At 44.6% G+C, this 24,895-nt stretch overlaps 1 protein-coding gene across 6 annotated transcripts in view; it reads right to left on the bottom strand.

Annotated features, from left to right (window-relative positions):
• Window positions 1-910: 910 nt before the first annotated feature.
• The window catches only part of strbp (spermatid perinuclear RNA binding protein), a 128,992-nt gene continuing 105,007 nt past the window's right edge, over window positions 911-24,895 (bottom strand). For 3 of the 6 annotated variants that reach the window (XM_071349900.1, XM_071349899.1, XM_071349901.1), the window contains exons 11-18: window positions 19,180-19,369; window positions 17,654-17,862; window positions 16,320-16,466; window positions 15,953-16,087; window positions 14,673-14,822; window positions 14,323-14,464; window positions 14,123-14,170; window positions 911-8,757 (exon numbers count right to left, since the gene is read on the bottom strand). In XM_071349900.1, the coding sequence (XP_071206001.1) occupies window positions 8,663-8,757; window positions 14,123-14,170; window positions 14,323-14,464; window positions 14,673-14,822; window positions 15,953-16,087; window positions 16,320-16,466; window positions 17,654-17,862; window positions 19,180-19,369 (1,116 nt within the window). In that variant the 3' untranslated portion in view covers window positions 911-8,662. Of the gene's footprint in view, window positions 8,758-10,577; window positions 11,712-14,122; window positions 14,171-14,322; window positions 14,465-14,672; window positions 14,823-15,952; window positions 16,088-16,319; window positions 16,467-17,653; window positions 17,863-19,179; window positions 19,370-24,895 lie in introns of those variants that run through there. The other 3 variants (XM_071349902.1, XM_071349904.1, XM_071349905.1) reach the window with 3 other exon arrangements.

The following is a 24,895-nucleotide window of genomic DNA, read 5'->3' as shown; positions in this document are numbered from 1 at the left end:
GCTCAATTACCCCCTAGTTTATTATTCAACCTTTAAATTGGTCCCCACTATCATACTCTGAGAAATGTTGTTATAATGAAATCCCCTGGTAGCAGGAGAAGCAGTGTGCCGCGTTTGTCTTTTAATTGAAGATGTTTTGCTCAACTACCACTGAGATTATAGACACTGAGTGGACAAAACATTAGGAGCACCTTAATATTGAGTTGCAGCCCCTTTCGCCCTCAGAACAGCCTCAATTCGTCGGCGCATGGACTCTGTAAGGTGTCGAAAGCGTTCCACAGGGATGCTGACTCCAATGCTTCCCACAGCTGTGTCAAGTTGGCTGGATGTGCTTTGGGTAGTGGACCATTCTTGAAACACATAGGACATTGTTGAGTGTGGAAAAACCCAGCAGCTTTGCAGTTATTGACACACACAAACCAATGTGCACAGCACCGACGATCATACCCCGTTTATCTCAAGCCTTAAAAATCCTTCTTTAACTGGTCTCCTCCCCCTCATCTATACTGATTTGAAGTGGATTTAACAAGTGACATCAATAAAGGATCATAGCTTTCACCTACCTGGCAGTTTGTCATGGAAAGAACAGATGTTCTTAATGTTGTGTATTTCACGCTTTTTCTTCAGTCCCCACTATTATTACTTGTATCAAACTAACCCTGAGACAAGATTCAATCTCTACTTCTGATTAAAAAGACCAGCTAGCCCTCTCTACTCAGCCTTTTATACACTTATAATATACTTTTCAGTCCCCACTATCATGACATCCATCAAATTAGCTGTAAAATAATACATCTCTGCTTCTGAGGGAAAAGAGACAAGGATATTAAAATACTACACCACACAGCAAATACATTTTTTTAGTCTGCATTGACTTCATGGTAATAGAAAAGGAGATTGACACTTTAAAGAAGATTCAGTACTTTTTATTATTTTGTCAAGCATAAATTATGGCAAATACAGTGACAAAGTACATATCACCATGGTGATTTTGCTACTAATAATTTAATACCACAGCTAGAAAACATCTACTGCCCGTCATTTCGAATGAAGCGCCGCTCGCTCAGAGGTTTGTGCACAATCGTCACTTCGCATTAGATTACCTTGTTGATAGTAAATTTATAATCCAAATTGATAATTGATTTGATGCCACATGATCGTAAAAAGTGCGAGAGGCACAACTCCCGACAAGTTGGGCTGCTTTCTACGGAGTTACTTTTGTGCCAATAAAACGCTAAAACCTTTACTTGATTTCACTGGCACAAATATAACGCCGTAGTCAAAATAATACAACTTAAATGGAAGATTCTATTTACAGAAAGATGAGGGGAGGAGTCCATCACTCAGAAGACGCCAAGGCTCAAAAAACTTCAGAAATAAGAGAATAATAAATAAAAATGTAAACACAAACCAGGCAGGAAGTGCCCAAATAACTCACACAAGTAGTTTAAAAAAAGATTTATAGATGTATACATGTTTATCATATATATTCTGTTTATATATGTGTCTCTACAAAAAATGCAAGTACTGTAGCTCTGCTATGGTTATACATTCTACTCAACAACAACGGTGTACATTCAAAACCAAAAAGCTCCGATCGACAGACAACATTGATGGGCTGAGATCCCCGAGAGCGAGCTTGTAACAAGTGATCGGCGTTCCACTTGTGACAGACCACCTCCCGTAATGTGACCGACTTAACCCTGAACTATGTGCTGCAGCTACTTAGAGCACAGACAGGCGAAGAAAACGCTCAGTTCAGCAATACAATTTTGCGAACCTCGCTCTCGCTGGGCGTAACCAGATCCGACTCCTATTTCAGAGCTGCTGCAGGCTCGCAAATTGAATTCCCAGTTTTTCAATTGTTCATAGGGCTCGAGTCGATCCGTATCATACAAGTTCAGCACTATAGCGCGATTCAAATGTAAAGGTCATTTCCGATTGAGGCGGCATATGCAGCGGTCTCCACGAACATGGGAACGTTCCCTTTAAATGTCAATCGCGCTATAGCGCTGAACTTCAGCGATAGGGATTTCATCGAGTCCCCAGTCTCACACACAAGTCCCCTTCTCTCTCTCAGTAAAACATTAGAGCTGTAGAAGATTTCCACATGTAAACAACTCAAAATAACTATATACACAGCTACAGCCCATTGTTAAGCACCAAGGTACATGGTTATGGGGGGGTGGAAGTCATTCCTCTGGAACAAATGGCTCCGTTCCTGTAGTATATCTTCAGTAACAGCTTGTGGCTTGTACTAAATACAATCGTTGAGCTGGGGTGGTAGAGCCCCATAGGAACCCCCGTCTTGCTTGTGTTTTATTATTGTACTGTGGGTGTGCGTGACGACGATGATGACGATGGGTATTTTGAGGTGGGCTGGAATAACTCCGGCGTGTGTGTGTGTTTCCGGTGGGCCCTGAGTAGGATGCGGTGGAATATTGTTCATGTGGTTTTGTGCTTGTTGTATCCCATTTCCTATGTCAAGGAGGAGGACCTATCAGGGACAGTTCAGGGGAAGTCGGTAGGGACGAGGTTATATGATACCATCCAGCACACAAATCAAACGATATACAATTCAAAAGAACACAATCATTATTCATCAACAACAAACCACTTAACCATTTTCCTTAGTGTCTGAACTCAAAGGCATCGTCATTATTTCAATCCATGATATATTCTGCCTGGTCTTCTCATCGCCGAGATCTAATATATTATAGGAAATACAGCAATCTGCCCATTGAGAAGCACTAAGTGAGGCAATCTGCTCTCTCCACTACACTACCAGCCAGACCTGGGTTCAAATACTATTTGAAATCTTTTAGATATTTGTAATGTCTGCTTTAGCCTGTCTGGAGTGCCAGATGGGCTGGATTTGCACTTTTGCGATTGAGCCCGCCGGGGGCAATAGAATAATTAAGCTCAGTTTAAGTATTTGAAATGTCAAATAGTATTTGAACCCAGTGTATGCTCCTGATAAGCAGTGGGGTGTTCTGCACTCTGGACCACCTTAGGGAGCAGAGGCATGGATCATTAGCCTGGGACGATTCCAGGGGGAAATTAAAAACCAACCAACGCTCAGTGAAGGATGATGTCCAGTAGCCTATTATTTATGTGGGCCATCTGGCCTTAGCATGTCTCAACACAACACACAGCCCTTGGAGAGAGCATGTTGTATTGAAGGGGTAGTTTTAAAGATTTGCACCCCGGCAACAGGCTTTCCGTCTGTAGCCTGAATTTGAATTCAGAAGACGAACGCATGAATTCTCAAAAGGTAAGAAAACAAAGATTGAGGTACAACAAAAAAAAGAAGAGATATACTTTAATTAAGACTCTCAGCTCTGCTGCTGGCTGGCTGCTCTGAGCGATGGGATAGGGGAGCCTCTCCAAGCCAGCCCAGCCTGGCAGCACCACCACAAGTGATGCCTGTATCATATGGTGTTCAGGCAGTCATGGGACTAAACCCTCTCATCCAAGAACACCAATTGGAATATCCCATTGGTTCTTGGATGGACTATCCCTGCAGGGTTTTTTCCATTTCCATGTGAGGCTTTGGTTTGAGTCTTACTCTGCATGGGTTATTGTTATACACATTCTCAATGAGAGACTTGTACCAGAAGACTAATCAATAGGAGTGATTAGTTAATAACAAATTACATTTGTAAAGCGCTTTTCATTATAATAAAAAATGAAAGTAAAAAGAGACACAACTAGACAAAGAACACAGGTGATGCTACAAGGGACAAGGACACCCAAGGAGCACAATTATCAACAGAAAGACTTCCTGAAGAGAAAGGTCTTTAAGGTCTAGTTACAGGCGAAGATATACCAACACAGAAAGATTTCAAATACAGGTACACCTGAACACTTCAGATCTGTAAGGGGATTGTGTGTTTGACAACTACAGATTATAAACCACAGTAACAAAAATCGGAAAAATGTAAATGTGGAGATAGTTTAGTTCAGTTTTATCTTTTATTTGATGTTCAGACTTTTAAAATGTTCTCTACTTCAATAAATGTGTATAACTCTCAACAACAACTTACCCATGATATCAGTTAGACTTACCGGGGCCATACTTGCGAACATCAGTAAAAAATGTTAACTTTTTCTCCGTCTCAAACTGCACATCAGCCAATTGATCAAACGCTCAACTTTAGCTGTTCTTATCAGATAACCTGGCAGACTTTATCCTCTGCTAACCTGCACAGCTAGCCGTCATTATATCCGATGTGGTGATACTGATGATTTGTTTATTAGGATAACTAACGCTGCAGGTTAGGAGAATGAAGTTAAGGTTAGGAAAAGGGGTTAGGTTTAACTACAATGCTACAGTTGTCAACAACTGTTGTCCCCGACTCGACCATTGTAGGTCTACTCCATCTAGCCACAATGGTAGAAACGTAAACAAACCGTCTGTGGCGACAAAAGCGTCAGTATCATAACACCGGTTCAAATTCCGTATCAGCCAATTAAAATCGTTGACGTGATTGGACGTGACCCAACACTTGTTCACGAAAGCGTCCTTAACAGAAGTCCAACGGCATGTTGTGATAATCAAAGCAACTAGATCATGTGTGTTTGAGTGACTGGTCAAATAGCTCTCTGTGTAGACTCCCCAGCTCTATGTAAATGTTGCAGATTGCTGCAAGGGTTTGAATCTCACATTAGTCGTCGCGTTGTCAATTTATATTACGAATACATTTAATGAGGAGCTTCTTGTTGGAGTCCCTCTTGCAGACTGACACACAGGCTACTGACACTGCTACATAAATAATCGTTGCTACTATAGACTATATTACATAGACGTGTAGGCTGGACTTACATGTACAACATTTTATATGCATTATTATAATCTTCCACTTCGTCAACTTCGTTATTTGAATCGCGCATCGAGGACCAGCAGTGAACATAGATTTCCTTAACAAAAATGTTTGACGCAACGGGGCTTCGAACCGACAGTTAATGTGCACTGTAATTTTAGAGTCATCTGCTTTAGCAATGTGTGTCCCCAAACAGCAATGATGACAGCTATTTGACAAGTCCAACAGCTCTTTGGACTGTTTGTCTAACGCTAGTAGCCTAGTCAAGGGTGCATCATGCAATTGGCACTCTACACTTGAGACACACCAAGCAGAACAAAAGTAAACCTTGAATTTGGAGGTTGAAAATATCCTTCTGGTGGCCAAATTGACACATGTTTTTAAATGCCATTGGTTGGTGGATATTAAGTCTAAGATCTTTGATAGTATGACGCAGAATTTGTTACAGGAAGTAATCACTGTCACATGCCAAGGTTAGAATAGGGCTAAATGTGCTAGGTTATGTTATGGGAACAGCTAATGTGTAGTGTTTGATCACTTGCAACTACACCGAGTATACAAAACATTAAGAACACCTGCTCTTTCCATGACATAGACTGACCAGGTGAAAGCTATGATCCCTTATTGATGTCACTTGTTAAATCCACTTCAATCAGTGTAGGTGAAGGGGAGGAGACAGATTAAAGATGGATTTTTAAGCATTGAGACATATGAGACATGGATTGTGTATGTGTGCCATTCACAGGGAGAATGAGCAAGACAAAAGATTAAAGTGCCTTTGAACGGGGTATGGTAGTAGGTGCCAGATTTGTGTCAAGAACTGCAACACTGCTGGGTTTTTCACGCTCAACAGTTTCCCGTGTGTATCAACAATGGTCCACCACCCAAAGGACATCCAGCCAACATGACACAACTGTGGGAAGCTTTGGAGTCAACATGGGGCCAACATCCCTGTGGAACAATTTCGACACCTTGTAGAATCCATGCCCTGACGAACTGAAGTTGTGCAACTCAATATTAGGAAGGTGTTCCTAAGGTTTGGTATAGTCAGTGTACCTCAACCATTTTAATTGGCTGATGTGCATTTTGAGACTGAGAAAAAGTTCACAAGTATGGTCCCAACAGGATTTAAATCCTAGAAGTTATTCGTCTTGAAAGTTACACTGAGGCTCAATAGCTTTTCCACATTATTAAAAAAAAATAATAATAGAAAGAACATTTAAAATGACAAAAACACTGAAGATTAAACTGCCATGAAGATCAAGGAAGAAGAATCAAAGCATTTCATGTACTTCCTGCAATATTCAGCCGTTTCCTTCCGACTGCGGTTGTTTTTTTTGAAGGCTGTCGTGTTGAACATCCCAAAAAGTGATGAGGACAAAACATCAGAGGCTCTCACCAACTGAAGCCACATACATAAATACATAGAGTACCGTGTGTGTTTGTGAAAAGACTTAACCCACCAACCAGTGCTATAAAGCTATGCTTCAATGTTTTGGGACGTTCACATGTGAGCACACCTTAAAACCGTGCATTCCCTTTTGGTTGTGTATTGTGCCAGTTGTCAGATCATGTGGTTATGGATATGTTTGTATCAGCCTAGTGCATCCATTTGAAAAACACAAAAGTGATATTGCAGAATGTCCTAGCAAAATGTTGATTTTGGGGTTGATTTAACATTTTTAGCAGCTTTCATATAAATAAGCTTTAAAAAAAAAAAAAAAAACATTCATTTACCTTATCTTATCCTGTACTTTGTGATCCATCCATCTGGATACAGGACAGTTGTAGTGGCTCATCCTGATATAGGATGTCCACTTATTCAAGACCAGGTAATATGGCCTTGATGCTGGGTTGGTAATCTTGCTAGGCACTGTAGTTTACTTTACCACCATACACTAATTTAACCGCACACAAACTCATATAATATCAACTACATCTTACTATGGTTTCACCTTATCAGTTAGATAAAGCATACTGTATACTATATGTAGTATATTACACTATATAGTATAGAAATAGGTATACTAGAGAGGGTCAAGTGGGGGTTATGAAACGACTGGGTCCTGTCCGTCTTTCTGCAGTAGAGCTATAATGTGTATAATGTCGGACTATCCATTTAATTAGACGTAGCTATTAATGTGTGCTTGGACTGTCCCACGGTGACAAGGCTGGTCGGTCTGCGACTTGTGTTGACAGATGCCGCAGTAAGCCCTGTGTGTTGGACTGTCCGAGTAGCATGCTCTACTTAGTTCACGCTCGGGGTTTCGTGCAACTGATGCATAATATTTATGACACATCGGTTGTGATACAAAATACCATTTTCAGGAGGTTGCCCGCACATTGTACAACAGTTGTACAAACGTGAACTAAGCCCTCCGCGCAGCAGTGGCGCAACGGAGGGGCGACTGACGTGTGCATGAGGTGGGGGGGGGAAGGGCGAGCAGGTGGTGGTGCAGTCGCAGGGCCACCCGCCACCTCTACAAGCTAACAAACTGTGAACTGTGCTTTTGGTCCCACGTTATGCTATAGGCCAGAGAGAGAGAGAGGACTGTGGCTGGTCCTCTGAGTAATGTAGTCCTGTGAGGAGGTTTCAGTGTTCAGATACTCTAGTTGTCCAACAGACCCCCAGGTTATTATAAGGATAGCGTACACCCTGTACCGATACAGCAGTACAGTACAGGGTGTACGCCACAGGAGGTTGGTGGCCCCCTTAATTGGGGAGGACGGGCTCGGGGTAAGGACCGGAGAGGAATCAGTGGAATGGTATCAAATACATCGAACACATGGTTTCCATGTGTTTGACGCCATTCCGTTCGCGCCGTTCCAGCCATTATTATGAGCCCCCCCCCCCCCCCCAGCGACCTCCACTGTTGTACGCCTGTTAGCAGTGGAGCAATGCGAAATGTTCCACTGAGTAGAGAAGTGTGCTTTCTGACCCGGAAAGTCAACAGGAAAGTAATGTGTGCTGTCACATAGGAAGTGTGTGTGTGTTAGAGGGTGTGGTAGGGTTGCTAGGTTGAGTGAGCGAGCGACTCTCGACTGACCGGGCTGTGCTAGCGAGCCTTAGACCAGAGAGACTTGAGCATGTCCAGAAAGGCTCAGATGAGAAGACATCGGGGTAAAAGAAAATGAAGCATCACTAGGCTAGTCTATTAGCACAGGTTAATTAAGAAACAAGTTTCATATTGCATTGTCCTAGTACTAGAGTAGAGTAAATTGCTTAGTGTATATAAAACTGGAAGAAGACGAAAGCTATATTGTGGGATTATAATTTACATTTCACTTTGTAATTCTAAAATAATTTATACCAACAATAAGTATATCATATTTACACACGCGTACACCCTAAATAGTTTCAGCACATGTAATATATATCTCTAGAAACACATACCATACACATATATGCATATATTCCATGGTATAGCCACACATACACACAGTGAATATACAATTGAAAATGACATATTGCAATGCTGTGTTTGGGTAAGACTCGATTGAACATTCACGTCATCATCTCAAGTAAGCTTGAAGCCAAAAAGTTCAGGTGTAGTATTGCTATATAAGAAAGAGACCAAAAGACCAAGGTACTCAGCCTTCAGTTTTGATGCAGCTGAGAGTCAAAAAAGTCAAATCAAGTATTGCTTTTTTTTTTATAGGTTTGTTTCCTTTGATTTGGGTTGTGAGGAGACAGAACAGAGTGAGAGGAGTTCGGTTTGACCGCTCGCTGGCTCTGTACCGTACGGTGGGAGACGGACAGACAGCCTGCTGGGTCAAAGGTCAAGCTCCTTAGCGGGACTGTAGGTACGACAGTTTAGAAGCCACACAACCTGATGGTTCTAGAAGTCAGAGAAGAGATCTTGAGGACCCAAATGAATAATAAATGGTGCGATGGTCCGAGGCTGGTAAAAAGGATTGTCAATGAAAAGACCACCTACAGTGAAGAGAAGAGCAGAGAGAGATAGTTACCGTGGGACCCTGTAAGAGGCAGCATGACTCACTCTCTCCGTGGGTTGTTATCTCTGCTCTGTCTGGCTGTACTGTACGTGGGGTTTTCATTGCGCTGCGGCGGATCAGGTTAATAAAGACATCAACAACATAAGTTGCAATGGTTACCACTTTCCGACAAAAATCAATCCAACCAAAATGTGAAAGGAGAAGGAAACTATTGAAAATCAAAAATGAAAACTTTGAAGCTCATTTATTTCAGATACGACAGCAGAGATATGTGATAAGACGTATAAACTTTAACGTTTATTTATTATTATTTTTTTTAAGACAAACGTGGTTAGTACATAACTCTGACAAATCAAATCAAATGTTGTGATTTTGGAGAGAGTATAGTACAATGCCATCGCGAAGAGAGAGGGGGAGCCCGTGGGATCGGAAAGGGAGGGAGAGGGTTTGGGATCAGGCACATTATGGGCTTCCCCTGGCTGTCACCGAGGTAGGTCTCCCCTGCTCAACCAACCATGGGACAGGACACTGGGACCTCTGGCTGCGCCTCATAGCGGTAACCATGGAGACGGCTGTCCTAAGTGTACGGTATCCCAGAGGGCTTTTCTCTCGATGGCGATGGTGACCACGTCCTCTCAGCCACGGGCCAGCACAGACACACAACCACCTCTGATTGACCCAGATATCTCCAAATAAAATATATTTAGGAGTAAATATAATAGAACTTTTATGGTTTAACAGAAAATATTTTTTAGGGTAAAAATCTAGATGAAAGAGAATAATAATATGGTCACTGAATTCCAACGTGGACCTCACTGTTCAGAACAGTATGTGGATAGTTGTGCAGTGAGCTATCAGGCTAAGTAGAGCAGGAAGGTAAGGTAATCAGGCCATGGCAGCATTGTGACAGAGATAGCTTGTGCTTTGTGCTGGCCCCATGGGAGAGGACTGAGTGGACTGCTGAGTCACACTGACACACTCACCAGTAAAAACAATAATAACATAAAACCAAACCACCACAGAAATGAACCAGGAAAATTAGGTAGACAATCTCCATGTTGCTGCTTTCGATTCTCCAGAGTGCAGCTGTGTTTCTGTGTTTCCGTGTTTCCATGTGTGCTGTGCTGTAGGTGTATTCGATAGGACTCGGGGGGGGGACCAGCCAACTAAGCAGCCATATCAGATTGCTGTGCGAACTGTGGATGGAGGTCACGGGTTGGGGTCGGGAGAACCAAATGTGCAATGAGTGAGTGAGGGTCGTGAGGGGTCAGACTCAGGGTACAGTACGTGTGCATATATACGCAGGACAAGACAAGTGATACCATCAGCACATCGCTGCAAGCATGACCGGGGGTCGAGGTCAATTCCATTTCAATTCAGCAAGTTCAGGACTTAAACTGAACTGAAATGAAAATTCTCCCTGAATTGACTGAATTGAAATGGAATGAAGTGACAGCAGTGGGTTTGAGCCTCTATTTATTAGAACATCTAATATGAGTGTTATTTACTGCTATTGCTGCTGTACCACTAGCTCTGCAAACTGGACTATTACTGTATAACCTCTGGTTCACCACCACGTTCCCCTACAATACACTCTACTTCCTATTCATAACAACAGCATTTCCCGTTTCCTGTCAAGGCCATGCAACTTCCTGTTCACACCAGGAAATAGCTTCAAATAGCTTCTCTAGCCGCTACGTAAGCCAAACAGAGGGTGCTACAGTGCAGTAGGGTCATTAGACTATACTGTACTGTTACTGTACCTCGTTTCAGTTACGACACCAGGCAGTGCTCAGCTTGTTGTAGAAGATAAAAGGTTTTATTTGTCCACAAAATAGTTTCATTATTACTCCTATTCATCCTTCACACAGCGCAGGTTTACAGACAATGTGTCGTCTATGTCAAATTGCAGGGCCTAAATCCTTCCTACAGAAGAACATGAACAAATAACAAAACAGGCTGATGCACAGTGCCTTCGGGAAGTATTCAGACCCCTTGACTTTTTCCACATTTTGTTTACGTTTACAGGCTCATTCAAAAATTGCTTCCCCCCCCCCCCCCCCCTCATCGTTTAAGAATGATGGAGGCCACTGTTTCTTGGGGCCCTTCAATGCTGCATAAATGTTTTGGTACCCTTTCCCCAGATCTGTGCCTCGACACAATCCTGTCTCGGAGCTCTACAGAGAATTCCTTCGACCTCATGGCTTGATTTTTGCTCTGACATGCACTGTCATCTGTGAGACTTTATATAGACAGGTGTGTGCCTTTCCAAATCATGTCCAATCAATTGAATTTACCACAGTTGTACTCCAATCAAGTTGTAGAAACATCTTAAGGATTATAAATGGGAACAGGATGCGCCTGAGCTCAATTTCGAGTCTCATAGCAAAGGGTCTGAATACTTATGTAAATAAGGTATTTCTGTTTTATTTTTGTAAAAAATGTGCTAAAAAAATTACTAGCCTATTTTCGCTTTGTATTGTGTGTAGATTGATGAGAGGAAAAAAAATATTTAATACATTTTAGAATAAGGCTGTAACGTCACAAAGTGCGGGAAAAGTCAAGGGGTCTGAATACTTTCCGAAAGCACTGTACTGTAATTTAGACTCAAAAGAATGATGTAACAATTCACAGTACAAATCCTTCAAGTTTTTCCTTTTTTTTAAGAACTTAAACCTGCAAGTTTTTTTAATCAGTAAAAGTTGGAAACAGTAAAAAAAAGAAATATTAACTTCTTTTACAAATCATGCTGAAGTCCTTTAGTTCAGTTCCCCCCCCTCGATATGAAAAAAACAAAAAGACTCAGATTCCCTTCTAAAAAAATACGGTGGGGTGTTTTGGTGTCCCTGTGCTAAAAGAAGGAGTAATGGGGGATGGGGTAGGCAGGCATTTTCATGACAGGCAACAGAAGCATTCTCTTGGGGGAGAAACCTAGAGAGGAGACACGAAAAGAGCACTCCACATGAGTCCACGGCAGGGCAAAACAAAAATGCACGCTTCTGTCCTGTGTCATGATCTTCTACTGTGCCTAGAGTCTAGGCCACAGAACTAGAATGATTAGAATTCCAGGTTAGCCATTTTGCGTGCACCAATGAGTTCATCAGTCCAAATGCTATTGTGAGAGCAGAGGGTTTGTTCCATTCATTCTAGTTCTATAGTCTAGGCCTAGATAGTCCCTGTGTGCAGAGCTACAGTAGAACCCAGAGAGAGGGACGATGTTTAAAGACGAAGTGAGTGAGTGAGAGAAGGAAGGAAGGAAGGAAGGAAGGAAGGAAGGAAGGAAGGAAGGAAGGAAGGAAGGAAGGAAGGAAGGAAGGAAGGAAGGAAGGAAGGAAGGAAGACCAAAGTCAATGGTGTACAACACAAGGCTATGGTTGGTTGGCTGGTTTGTTTGTCTAATTGTTTACAGGTACTGTATAACGGAGTGGATATTCTCGTGGTCTGGGCTGAGGTTTGTGTGGTTTGTGGCTGCAATCATAGATAGACAAGAGGTCATAGTTGTGTGTCCTTGAGTGTGTGTGTGTTGTTTCATGTGTTTCTCACGGTCTTGAACCCAGAACAGAAATCCCAAAGCAGCAACAGGAGGCTGAGCGCCACACAGCAGTGAGCGTCAGACAGAACGATAGATAAAGATGACTGCAGTTGGGGAGGATTAACCAGCATGCAACATCATCGCAGAAGCACTGGGGAGGACTGGACAGGACGTGTAATCTGATCTCACAACAGCCAAATACCATGATAGTGCCACATGACATGACTGGGTGGTAGGCACTAAAGGAACACTCTTTATGTACCAGGCAGAGACCAGGCAGGGACACTGGGGTTGGCGAAACTACAACACTACTAGCCTGGGACCAGATCTGATCGTGTTGTCTTGCCAACTCCTATTATCACAAAGACCACAGGAGGTGGCGAGACAGCACAAACAGATCTGGGACCAGGCTACAGCACTCAACACCAAGGGCCGTATTCAAAAAGCATCTCAGAGTAGGAGTACGGATCTAGGATCAGGTGCCTCCTGTCCATATAGTCTCACTCAAACTGATCCTGTATCCTACTCTGAGACTCGTGGGGAATACAGGTCTCAGTGCTCGGCTCTCTGAGGTCTTCTTCTAGAACGTGTTGTGCCTGCCCAGACCTGTACCCAGAACAGTCTCCCCCTGCACATAAGACTCGTTCAAAGCCCCCAGAAACAGGCAACTCTCTCTGTGACGGAGGGAATGGGCTCCCAATGCCACACAACACACAAGGACCAGTCTGTTTTCAGTTTAGGGTGTGTGTGATGAAGAGATGGAGAGAGAGAGAGAGAGAGAGAGGGAGGGAAGGAGAGGAAAAGAGCGAGAGCAATAGAGAGAGGCAGAGAGAGACTGAGTGTGTATATATTTGCAAACAAGATTGTACGTTTTTGAGTGCGTATTTATGCTCGAGTCTGTGAGTGTATAAATCTGTAAGACAAAGTGGTCGTGTGATTGAGCATCTTGAGTGTTGCTGACCTCAAAGCGCTCGGTGCTGTATTGACTTACGCTGATTGTGCGAGAGCAGAGCAGAGCACCCTGAATATGATCTAGTTATGTAGACCACGGTAGAATTTCAAACCTTCCAGAGCTCTAAGACACGCTACCTGCTGTCTGGCAGAGACTGAGAAGGCCACAGATGACCGACCTGCCAGTCTAGCCAGAGGGAAAGTGGGGAAGCCACGCTATGTTTTCAGTGAATTATACAGTCACACTGTGACCGTTTAGCTACATGTTTAGAAAGATATAGTAGGGGTCTGAAATAGTTTGGGTTGGAAGGTGGTGTGTGTGTGGTGGGGTGTGGTGTTTCCTAGTTTTTTAAAGAAGTTAGTCTATAGAAGATGTGTGAATAACCCATATAGCCTGTCCCTGTGTATGTTGGCAGCATTGGTCCCTGCCTGCCTGGGCTGCTTTGAATGGGGTATCTGTTAGCTTAGCTGTGGGAAGAGATATAGCATGGCTACAATAAGGGGAGGAGATGTCCAGAGAGTCAGGAAGGGGGAGCAGGCAGACTGACGGATAGACAGACTGACGGAGGGGCGGGCGGAACGAGCAGCAGTCTGGACACTTAGGCGGGCGAAGAAGCTCAGCAAGGCTTGCTCCAACCACAGTAAGAACCAAAAGGTTATGATCAGTTCCACTTTGACTTTCTTTAGCTTTTAGATTGAACCAATTTCTTACATTTCAATTTCGACCTCTACGTGCAACTCCGATTCAATGGCACTATCGTTTTCCCCCAGGAGGGCCTCTCCAACAGCAGGGAGGAATAGTACGACAAGGGCAGGTGTTATAACTCTTTGTCCTCTGAGAGAGAGAGCGATGACTTACCGTAGGCTGGGGCGGCTGCAGCACTGTATCCATATGGAGTCCCGAAGCCTGTCAAACATGTTGGACTGTTAGGATCGTTGGGTAACTGGACATACTGGTAATATAAAATGCATGCACTCAACCTATAACCAACTAGAGCTTTTGGCAGGGAAACGGACAGGACAGGCACACAAACAGCCCCCACACTTTTACATACTTACATGTACCTGGTATCTGTGTGTATCCTGGTGCGGCAGCGCTGATGAAGGCTCCTCTGGTCAGGGCTGCCGCTCTACCTCTCCCTCTGGCCACCTGGGCTGCTACTGCCGAGGCTGCCGCTGCTGCAGCTAGTGCTCCTTTAGTCTACAAACACAGAGACAGTAGAGTATTGATGACTGATCAAACAGGCGGTTGATGAGAGTCGACGAGACTCTGTGAAAGTACGAGAGGAAGTCCTGATAATTGATCAGACCTTCTTCTAAAGAGGACTGACATCGCTAACAGACCACTCAGACTCCTGGCAACAGAAAGTATTGAAAGCTGATCCGAGGAGACAGTATTGGTAACATACGGCATGTTGTGGGATGATCTTCTTCTTCTTGCTGTTGGCGGCGGCGTTGGGGCCAGAGAAGAGTTTCTCGAGAGCGGCCAACGCAGCCGAAGCCTTCGCCACCTTCTTATTAGGCCCCGCCCCGCGGAACTTCTGACCATCCACCTCCACCTGGAGAGAGAGAGGAGGACACACACACACACACACACACACACACACACACACACACACACACACACACACACACACACACACACACACACACACACACACACACACACTTAAGTAAGAATGCATTGATATCTGTTGAGTGGCTATAGACAAGGATATCCTGTATGTCCGGTGGTATTATATTCATACTGCCGACCAGCCAGAGGATCTGTTCATGGGTTGCACATCCGTCACTCGATCACATCGTTGCCATTACTATCAGCGTTCTACAGACGGCACAGCAGATTGATATCTGACTGATGGTTAATGCCAGATCTTTCTGAACGGGGGCTAATGACTTTTGAGTCAGATTTCCACTATAGTGGCCCGGGAAATACGATGACATGGGCAGAGTAGACAAATAATTAGTACGGAACAACTTTGTCATCATTAGAATGTCGTCAAGTTTACCTCAGAGAGAGGCAATGTTGCCAAGAGCCAAAAATAGCTAGCAATGCTAATGCTCGCTAGCAAAAATGTTGGCGCGCTCCCCTCAATCTTAGCTAGCTGGCTAAAGTTACACTGAAAGTCAATCTAGAGATATCACAATGATGACAAAAGCTTGTCTTACCAATGATTTGCCTCCTTCTGATATGTCGTCGTGTTTTCAAGCCACGGACATGGGTCAGTACCCATTGAGACCGCATCGACTAGAATGTTCAGCTGGGCATCAGTCCTAAAACGGACGTTCAAAACGACACGAAACGTGCAACACATGAATAGCTCCGACACACCACTACATGTCAAGTGTGACAGACTTGACCTGCTCACGTCGATTGTGAATCTATCAGTGAGTCGCCGAGGCGTGACAGAAAACAACACAGCCAACAGCCCTAGTGGGATGAATGGATAGGACGACACGGCAGTGTTCTTGGAGAGACTGCTGGAGTGATGTAGTGTGTCAGAGGAGCTTGCCAGTCAGTGTGCATCGAAGTCCATTGCGTGTGTGTGTGTGTGTGTGTGTGTGTGTGTGTGTGTGTGTGTGTGTGTGTGTGTGTGTGTGTGTGTGTGTGTGTGTGTGTGTGTGTGTGTGTGTGTGTGTGTGCCTAATCTACTGTTCCAATGGAGATATGCACGGTGTAAGGCCTCACCTCCATGACGAAGCGTTTGTCGTGGCTGCCCCCGCTCTCTGATATGAGCTCGTACTTCAGACCCCTGCGCTTCTCGTTCAACTCCATGACGGGGTTCTTACCGCTGGCCGTCAGAATAGGACCCTGAGTTCGGACCTGAACACGCGGGAGCAGAACAGAAATCAGATTACAGATCATTGAATGAAATCAGACTTCCTTTCATTTAAATTCAATTCAAATTCTGCTTCGTGTGGGGTGTGGACAACTCAAATGAAATGTCAATTCAAGATTCGAAATTAAAATACTAATTCGGAACTCAATTCAGAACTGACTCCAACCCTGGTTTGTTTGTGTGTTCCAAGAGTGCGCGTGTGTGTCAATACTGCACCTCCAGTGTATTTGAGTTGTCTGAGTGTGCCGTGTTATTGCTCGAGTGTGTAGACGACTCGCTCTTTCCCTCTCCGTCCGATTTCTCGTCTGCACTGCAGTCCAGGTCCGCGTCGAAGCCTGTGGGGTAACCCATCACCTGCAGAACCTAGAGAGAGGAGGGGGAGAGACACAAATCCAATATCAAACCATTTCCGATTTCGTCATCCATCCCCAATGCCTGTTCAAAGGTAGCGTCTGTCAGCGGCATTTCCTAAACAGCACTACTGTGGGTTCTGGACCGGTTCTGAGTGACTGAGTTTGAACTCCAACACACTTCTTTTGTTTCCTGTATTATAATGAACATGGTTCCCTCGCGGCTAATTCACCGGCAGCACACAGCACCTTTGGGGCTCTGTAGTAAGTGGACCGGTACCTTTCTCTGTGTGGACGGAACAGGAGATCTCTTTGTCTGACCCAAATTGGTGCTAGTGCTTGTACACACACACACACACACACACACACACACACACACACACACACACACACACACACACACACACACACACACACACACACACACACACACACACACACACACACACACACACACACACACACACACACACACACACACACACACACACACACACACACACACACACACACACACATCCCCGGGGCACCAAAGCAGAACAGAGCAGCATCGGGGCCTTTTATGGCAATCGGAGGAGGTTAGAGGACTCTCCCAGCTCTATGCTTGGGAGAGCCTCTTTGTTAACAACGACTTTGGGATTACCCAGATTTGGGCGCTCCACAGCAGCCAGGAGCGGGGGCGAGCAGGAGAAGGGGGGACGGGGGACAGGGCATCCCAGTCTGACCGCAGCTGGAGCCCGAAAACACAACACTTACTGACTGCATGACCAACGCTTGCACTCCTGTCCTCACTCCTCTCACTCACAAGCACTCTCTCCTCTCCTCACTGCTCTCCTCATCAGACAACAGCTCTGTCTGAATCACTCACTCCTCTCACTCACAAGCACTCTCTCCTCTCCTCACTGCTCTCACACAAAATAACAGCTCCCTGTCTGGACTACTCTAGCTGACTTATAATATCTCAGACAATAATATTATCTCTGTCTAGACTCTGACCCTGTTTACAAACACTAATGCCCCCGTGCTGTTGCTAATGTAACACTACCAGCCCCCTTTCCACACATTTTACAGTACGTTGTAGAACTCTCTCCAGGGGTACTTGCCCTCTACTAACCCCAAATGACTTTTTCTTCACACCTTCCCAACATCTATCCACCCCTTCTCTCATTGACCAGGCCAATATTGGTCAAACTCTGTTACCTTGACAGCGACATGCAGCTTGGCGGTCTTCTTGGAGGAGCCTGAGGCTTCGTAGACGGTGCTGTCTAGGTCGACAGACATGGTGAAGACAGGAGCGTGGACCGGGCCGGACTGGGACAGCAGCTTGTACTGCAGACCTGGACGTATCTGATTCAGACGCATCAGAGCATTCATTGGTTGGTTGGTGTCTATCGCTTTGCTGTCGAGCACTAGGGAGGAAAGAGAGAGATACCGGAGAGGGTTAAGAAAATAACAGTGGTTGCTGTTCAATCAATGCATGTTTTTTTTAACCTTTATTTAACTAGGAAAGTTCGTTAAGAATAAATTCTTATTTACAATGAAGGCCTACCCCGGCCAAACCCTCTCCTAAACCGGACGACGCTGAGCCAATTGTGCGCCGCCCTATGGGACTCCCGATCACGGCCGGTTGTGATACAGCCCGGGATCGAACCAGGGTCTGTAGTGACACCTCTAGCACTGAGACGCAGTGCCTTAGACCGCTGCATGGTGTCATAATGAAGACTCTTCTGACGGAATATGTGAGGAGTTGCCTTGAAGATTTGGATTTGTGTGTTTGAGTTGTACAAATGGCACTCTTGCTTCCAAAGAGCTTCCTTTCTGCCTGATTCTAACTGCGGAGGCTAAGTAGCACTCCAACCACCAACTACTTCCTCGAAACAACAAAAACGGTTCCGAGGAGCTACGCTAGCTAGCTGTAGCCTCCTCAGGCAACAGCATCACGTTCAGGCTGCGCGCATTATTCTATTCCGGATTCCTCAAAAAAAACTAAATTGCCAAATCTGCTTCTTTCTAACCAATTACTTTTCCTCTAACGGGGAGGACAGGAACGGGGACAGCTGGATGGCTTTGAGAAACATTAGAAATCAATAACATTGATTTCCCCGTGGATTGTGTTGTGTGTATCTGCCTTGAGAGAGGAAGGAGGAGAGAACCAGAGATAGAGGTAGGGAAACGACAGCCTGTTCCCAGATCTGTTCGCGCTGTGTAGCCAACACCTACGGAAATGTTTGGTCATGACAATGACCATAGGAGTTGGCTTTACAGAACAAACAGATCCTGGATCAGGCTAGGAAAGGAGGGTTTGATGTAGGTGTCTTTTATAGAGAGAGAGAACACCTGCAGTCCAGTCACATGGTGTTGGTTTAGAACAGAAGGAAAGAAGTGCCTCATTCTCTCAGGGACTCAGGCATTTCCTCAATCTATAGGAGAATGTGTCTGGCCTTCTAGGAAGTTTAGACAGCTGTTGTCATCAGGCCCATGAAGCTTTGGTAGTCTTGACTTATAAAGGGCCAGACGGTTCTGCTGACCAGGTGAGCTGACCAGTAAAAACGAAAAACCCGAGCTATGTTACTGGCCCTATATGTCCAAGTCATATTTCCGTGGACAATTAAGTTTATTACTTTGAATGACTTTCTATCTGATCACATGACCCAGGGAGGGAACTTCTCCCAGGTCACATAACAGAGCAGGGTCAGAGGTCAGGTGTCAAGGAAGGCGGGGCTGACCTTTCCTCAGGTTCCTCTTCATCTTCTTGATGAGGTCTTTGTCGTCCGTGGGCCCGTCCTCGTAGGGCCTCTTCAGCCCCGAGCCCTCCTTGTCTGACCAGGGGTACTTCTGGGAGGGTTTACTAGAGGGGAGAGGGTCCATCTCCAGCACCTTGTAGATGTGACCGAACGCCATCAGTCTCAGAGCGTGCTGCAACAGAGGGACACACAGCAGACAGGTGAGGAGAGAAAGAAACCGAGGCACGACAGACAGCCGGAGGAAAAGAGGAGAGGAAGAGACAGAAAGACAGACAGGTGTGGACGGAAAGGGACAAACGGGACAGACGAAAACAGAACGAGACAACTAACAAAGCACACAGACAGGTGAGGAAAGACAGATACACATGACGGAGTCTGGTCTAGTGGTAGAGCCGCTGACTCCGGATCACACATTCCCCCTCTGGCGATGGGGGTTGAGCCTTGTCTCGGCTCATCTGTCTAAGCCCCTCTAAGCCCCCCTCCCTCTATGATTAACAAAGGAAAAGGAGAAAAACAGAAAACAGAAACAACTAACATAACAAACTGATCTAATCTCCTCCGTGGTTCATTGATCCCATTTACAGAAATCAACTGTTTTTACGTTTGTTTGTTTTCATGTACAAGAGCCTATTCAGCGACAACTTCCATCACACTCACCCGAGAGTCACAGACGTTGCTTAGCAACAGTGGCTCCAGTACTAATCCCAGGTAAACAATACAAGCGGATGATTGGAGCTGCACTTTTCTTTGGCTAAGCTGAGTGGCATAGAGAAGGCACTGGGTCTTCATGGATCACTATGTACAGTATGACTATGTATGGAGAGGGATAGGCCTGTATTGTGATTGGCAGGCTGGCACCAAATATCCCTCACTGAGAGAAATTAAAGGAGAAGAGGCACGGGCTTTCCTACGTTAAAACACGCACGCACGCACGCACGCACGCACACACACACTATGAGCCCTACCACTCCAGTATCCTTGCACACTGTAGTCAAAAATCTAATGGTATTTGTCACATGCGCCGAATACAACAGATGTAGACCTTACTGTGAAATGCTTACTTACAAGCCCTTAACCAACAATGCAGTTTTAAGAAAATAGAGTTAAGAAAATATTTACTAAATAAAGTAACACAATAAAATAACAATAACGAGGATATATACAGGGGGTACCGGTTCCAAGTCAATGTGTGGGGGTACAGGTTAGTTGAGGTAATTTGTACATGTAGGTAGGGGTAAAGTGACTATGCATAGATAATAAACAGCAGCAGCAGTGTAAAAACAAAGTGGGGTGGGTGTCAATGCTAATAGTCTGGGTAGGGGTAGAAACTGATAAGGAGCAGTTTGGACCTAGACTTGGCACTCCGGTACTGCTTGCCATGCAGTAGCAGAGAGAACAGTCTATGACTTGGGTGACTGGAGTCTTTTGACAATTTTTGGGGCTTTCCTCTGACACCGCCTGGTATATAGGTCCTGGATGACAGTATGCTTGGCCCCAGTGATGTACTAGGCCGTACGCACTACCCTCTGATGCCGAGCAGTTGCCATATCAGGCAGTGATGCAACCAGTCAGGCAGTGATGCAACCGGTCAGGATGCTCTCGATGGTGCAGCTGTAGAACTTTTTGAGAATCTGGGGACCCATGCCAAATCTTTTCAGTCTCCTGAGGCGTTGTCGTGCCTTCCTCACAACTGTCTTGGTGTGTTTGGGCCATGATAGTTTGTTGGTGATGTGGACACCAAGGAACTTGAAACTCTCGAACCGCTCCACTACAGCCCCGTCGATGTGAATGGGGGCGTGTTCGGCTCTCCTTTTCCTGTAGTTCACGATCAGCTCCTTTGTCTTGATCACGTTGAGGGGAGAGGTTGTCCTGGCACCACACTGCCAGGTCTCTGACCTCCTCCCTATAGGCTGTCTCATCGTCGTCGGTGATCACCTACAACCGTTGTGTGGTCAGCAAACATAATGATGGTTTTGGAGTTGTGCTTGGCCATGCAGTCGTGGGTGAACAGGAAGTACAGGAGGGGACTAAGCACGCACCCCTGAGGACTGTAAACTTGGCATTGGCACTGACCCTTGTATATAGCTTAATTTCTTTCTTGTGTTCCTTCTTCTTTCTATTGCTTGTGTGTTTTTGTTCTACTTTATTATATAGTACTACTGATATTGATTGCTGTATTTTTGGGAAGGAGCTTGCAAGAAAGGCATTTCACTGTACTTGTTCATGTGACAATAACACTTGAAACTCCACAGTCAATTTCCCGAATGCAAATATATCAGAGGCGCTCAGGAAATGCTCCGATATTCATATGCAGCGCCGCTTCATCTCGTTCCCAGAGCCTCTCTCCATCTCTCTCCTATCTAGCCATGTATCTACTACAATACAATTAGCCACATTGACATTCCATTGCCGTTTCACCTTCCTACAAAGGAGAGGGCAGGACGATCCACTCAGACATGCAGCTCACTCCCGCTCTAGTCCTAACCTGGCTTAGTGGAGCGCACACGCACACGCACACACACACACACACACACACACGCCAGGGTTTCTGTTAGCAGGTAATAGCTGTTTTTTTGCCGATATTTTTTTTTTAAAGCTGATGAATAAAACTCCCGCCAGCCAATTCTCTTTTTTTTAATTTTATAAAATCCCATTGCAAAATAATGCTTTTGTAAATGTAAATACATTTGACCGGTCATATTTATCGGTCTATAGGTTCATTTGCATAGGCCTAATTTTGTGGAATTGAATTGGTGCGTGTACTTTCATTAGTTGTTATTTATCTTATTTATCACATGCGCAAAGCATACAGACACAGAGCCTAGTTTCAGCAGAAAACCTGTGCTACAGCTCCACAAACAAAACGCAATTGTGTGTTAAAAACGGTTTTAAAAGGCCACGATTAAAAATAGCTACCATTTTTATTTCTCAACTGGCCTATTGAAGCACATTGCTGCGCTTATAATGTGACGAAATAATAGTTTAGCAACATTTTGATCTGTTGCATCAGCCTCATTGAACGTGTTTTTGATGTAGCCCAGGCTTACTGGTTGTATGAATTTGCCACCACCATGCATCACTGTAGGGATGGTGCCTGGTTTCCTCCAGACGTGACGCTTGGCACACAATCCTGTCTCGGAGCGCTACGGATTCCGTCGACCTCGTGCACTGTCAACTGCGGGACCTTATATAGACAGGTGTGTGCCTTTCCAAATCATGTCCAATCAATTGAAATGACCAGAGGTGAACTCCAATCAAGTTGTAGAAACATCTCAAGGATGATCATTGCACCTGAGCTCAATTTCGAGTATCACAGTAAAGGGTCTGAATAATTATGTAAATAAGGTACACTACCGTTCAAAAGTTTGGGGTCACTTAGAAATGTACTCGTTTTTGAAAGAAAAGCAAAAAATAATTGTCCATTAAAATAACATCAAATTGATCAGAAATACAGTGTAGGGCCTCCCGGGTGGCGCAGTGGTCTAGGGCACTGCATCGCAGTGCTAGCTGCGCCACCAGAGTCTCTGGGTTCGCGCCCAGGCTCTGTCAGCCGGCCGCGACCGGGAGGTCCGTGGGGCGACGCACAATTGGCCTAGCGTCGTCCGGGTTAGGGAGGGTTTGGCCGGTAGGGATATCCTTGTCTCATCGCGCTCCAGCGACTCCTGTGGCGGGCCGGGCGCAGTGCGCGCTAACCAAGGGGGCCAGGTGCACGGTGTTTCCTCCGACACATTGGTGCGGCTGGCTTCCGGGTTGGAGGCGCGCTGTGTTAAGAAGCAGTGCGGCTTGGTTGGGTTGTGCTTCGGAGGACGCATGGCTTTCGACCTTCGTCTCTCCCGAGCCCGTACGGGAGTTGTAGCGATGAGACAAGATAGTAATTACTAGCGATTGGATACCACGAAAATTGGGGAGAAAAGGGGGTAAAATTTAAAAAAATAAATAATAATAATAAAAAATAAATAAATAAATACAGTGTAGACATTGTTAATGTTGTAAATGACTATTGTAGCTGGAAACGGCTGATTTTTTATGGAATATCTACATAGGCGTACAGAGGCTCATTAACAGCAACCATCACTCCTGTGTTCCAATGGCACGTCCAAGTGTATTATTTTAAAAGGCTAATTGACCATTAGAAACCCCTTTTGCAATTATGTTAGTACAGCTGAAAACTGTTGTCCTGATTAAAGAAGCAATAAAATTGGCCTTCTTTAGACAAGTTGAGTATCTGGAGCATCAGCATTTGTGGGTTCGATTACAGGCTCAAAATGGCCAGAAACAAATAACTTTCTTCTGAAACTCGTCAGTCTATTCTTGTTCCGAGAAATGAAGGCTATTCCATGCAAGAAATTGCCAAGAAACTTTGTTATAATCAATTTATTGATGTGATTATGATGTGCTATAGGTCAGGCCCTACTGGTCACGTGCATGCGAGAAATTGCCAAGACATTGAAGATCTCATACAACGCTGTGTACTACTCCCGTCACAGAACAGCACAAACTGGCGCTAACCAGAATAGAAAGAGGAGTGGGAGGCTCCGGTGTACAACTGAGCAAGAGGACAAGTACATTAGTGTCTAGTTTGAGAAACAGACGCCCCACAAGTCCTCAACTGGCTGCTTCATTAAATCGTACCCGCAAAACACAAGTCTCAACTTCAACAGTGAAGAGGAGACTCCGGGATGCTGGCCTTATAGGCAGAGTTGCAAAGAAAAAAACATATCTCAGACTGGACAATAAAAAAGAAAAGATTAAGATGGGGAAAATAACACAGACACTGGACAGAGGAAGATTGGAAAAAAGTGTTATGGACAGACAAATCTAAGTTTGAGGTGTTCGGATCACAAAGAACATTGTGAAAAAATGAAAAAGATGCTGGAGGAGTGCTTGACGCCATCTGTCAAGCATTGTGGAGGCAATGTGATGGTCTGGGGGTGCTTTGGTGGTGGTAAAGTGGGAGACCATGCCATACCCTGTGGACGGCGCTTAATTGGAGCCAATTTCCTCCTACAACAGGACAATGACCCAAAGCACAGCTCCAAACTATGCAATAACTATTTAGGGAAGAAGCAGTCAACTGGTATTTTGTCTATAATGGAGTGGCCAGCACAGTCACCGGATCTCAACCCTATTGAGTTGTGGGAGCAGCTTGACCGTATGGTACGTAAGAAGTGCCCATCAAGCCAATCCAACTTGTGGGAGGTGCTTCAGGAAGCATGGGGTGAAATCTCTTCAGATTACCTCAACAAATCGACAACTAGAATGTCAAAGGTCTGCAAGGCTGTAATTGCTGCAAATGGAGGATTCTTTGACTAAAGCAAAGTTTGAAGGACACAATTATTATTTAAATTGAAAATCATTATTAATAACCTTGTCAACATCTTGACTATATTTCCAATTAATTTTGCAACTCATTTCATGTATGTTTTCATGGAAAACAAGGACATTTCTAAGTGACCCCAAACTTTTGAACGGTAGTGTATTTCTGTTTTTTAATTCTAAAAACTTGTTTTCACTTTGTCATTATGGGGTATTGTGTGCATATTGCTGAGGAATTGTTTTTATTTAATCCATTTTAGAATAGGGATGTAATGTAACATTTGTGGGAAAAAGTCAAGGGGTCTGAATACGTTCCGAAGGCACTTTAGAAATGATGATTTGTTATCTGTGATGTTACTAATAAATTAGGCATTACTGCGTT

This window comes from Salvelinus alpinus, chromosome 18 (genome assembly GCF_045679555.1).
Source record: "Salvelinus alpinus chromosome 18, SLU_Salpinus.1, whole genome shotgun sequence".
NCBI classification, from domain to species: Eukaryota; Metazoa; Chordata; class Actinopteri; order Salmoniformes; family Salmonidae; genus Salvelinus; species Salvelinus alpinus.
The sequence above is the reverse complement of the archived record's forward strand: the minus strand, read 5'-3'. Positions and strand labels throughout refer to the sequence as shown.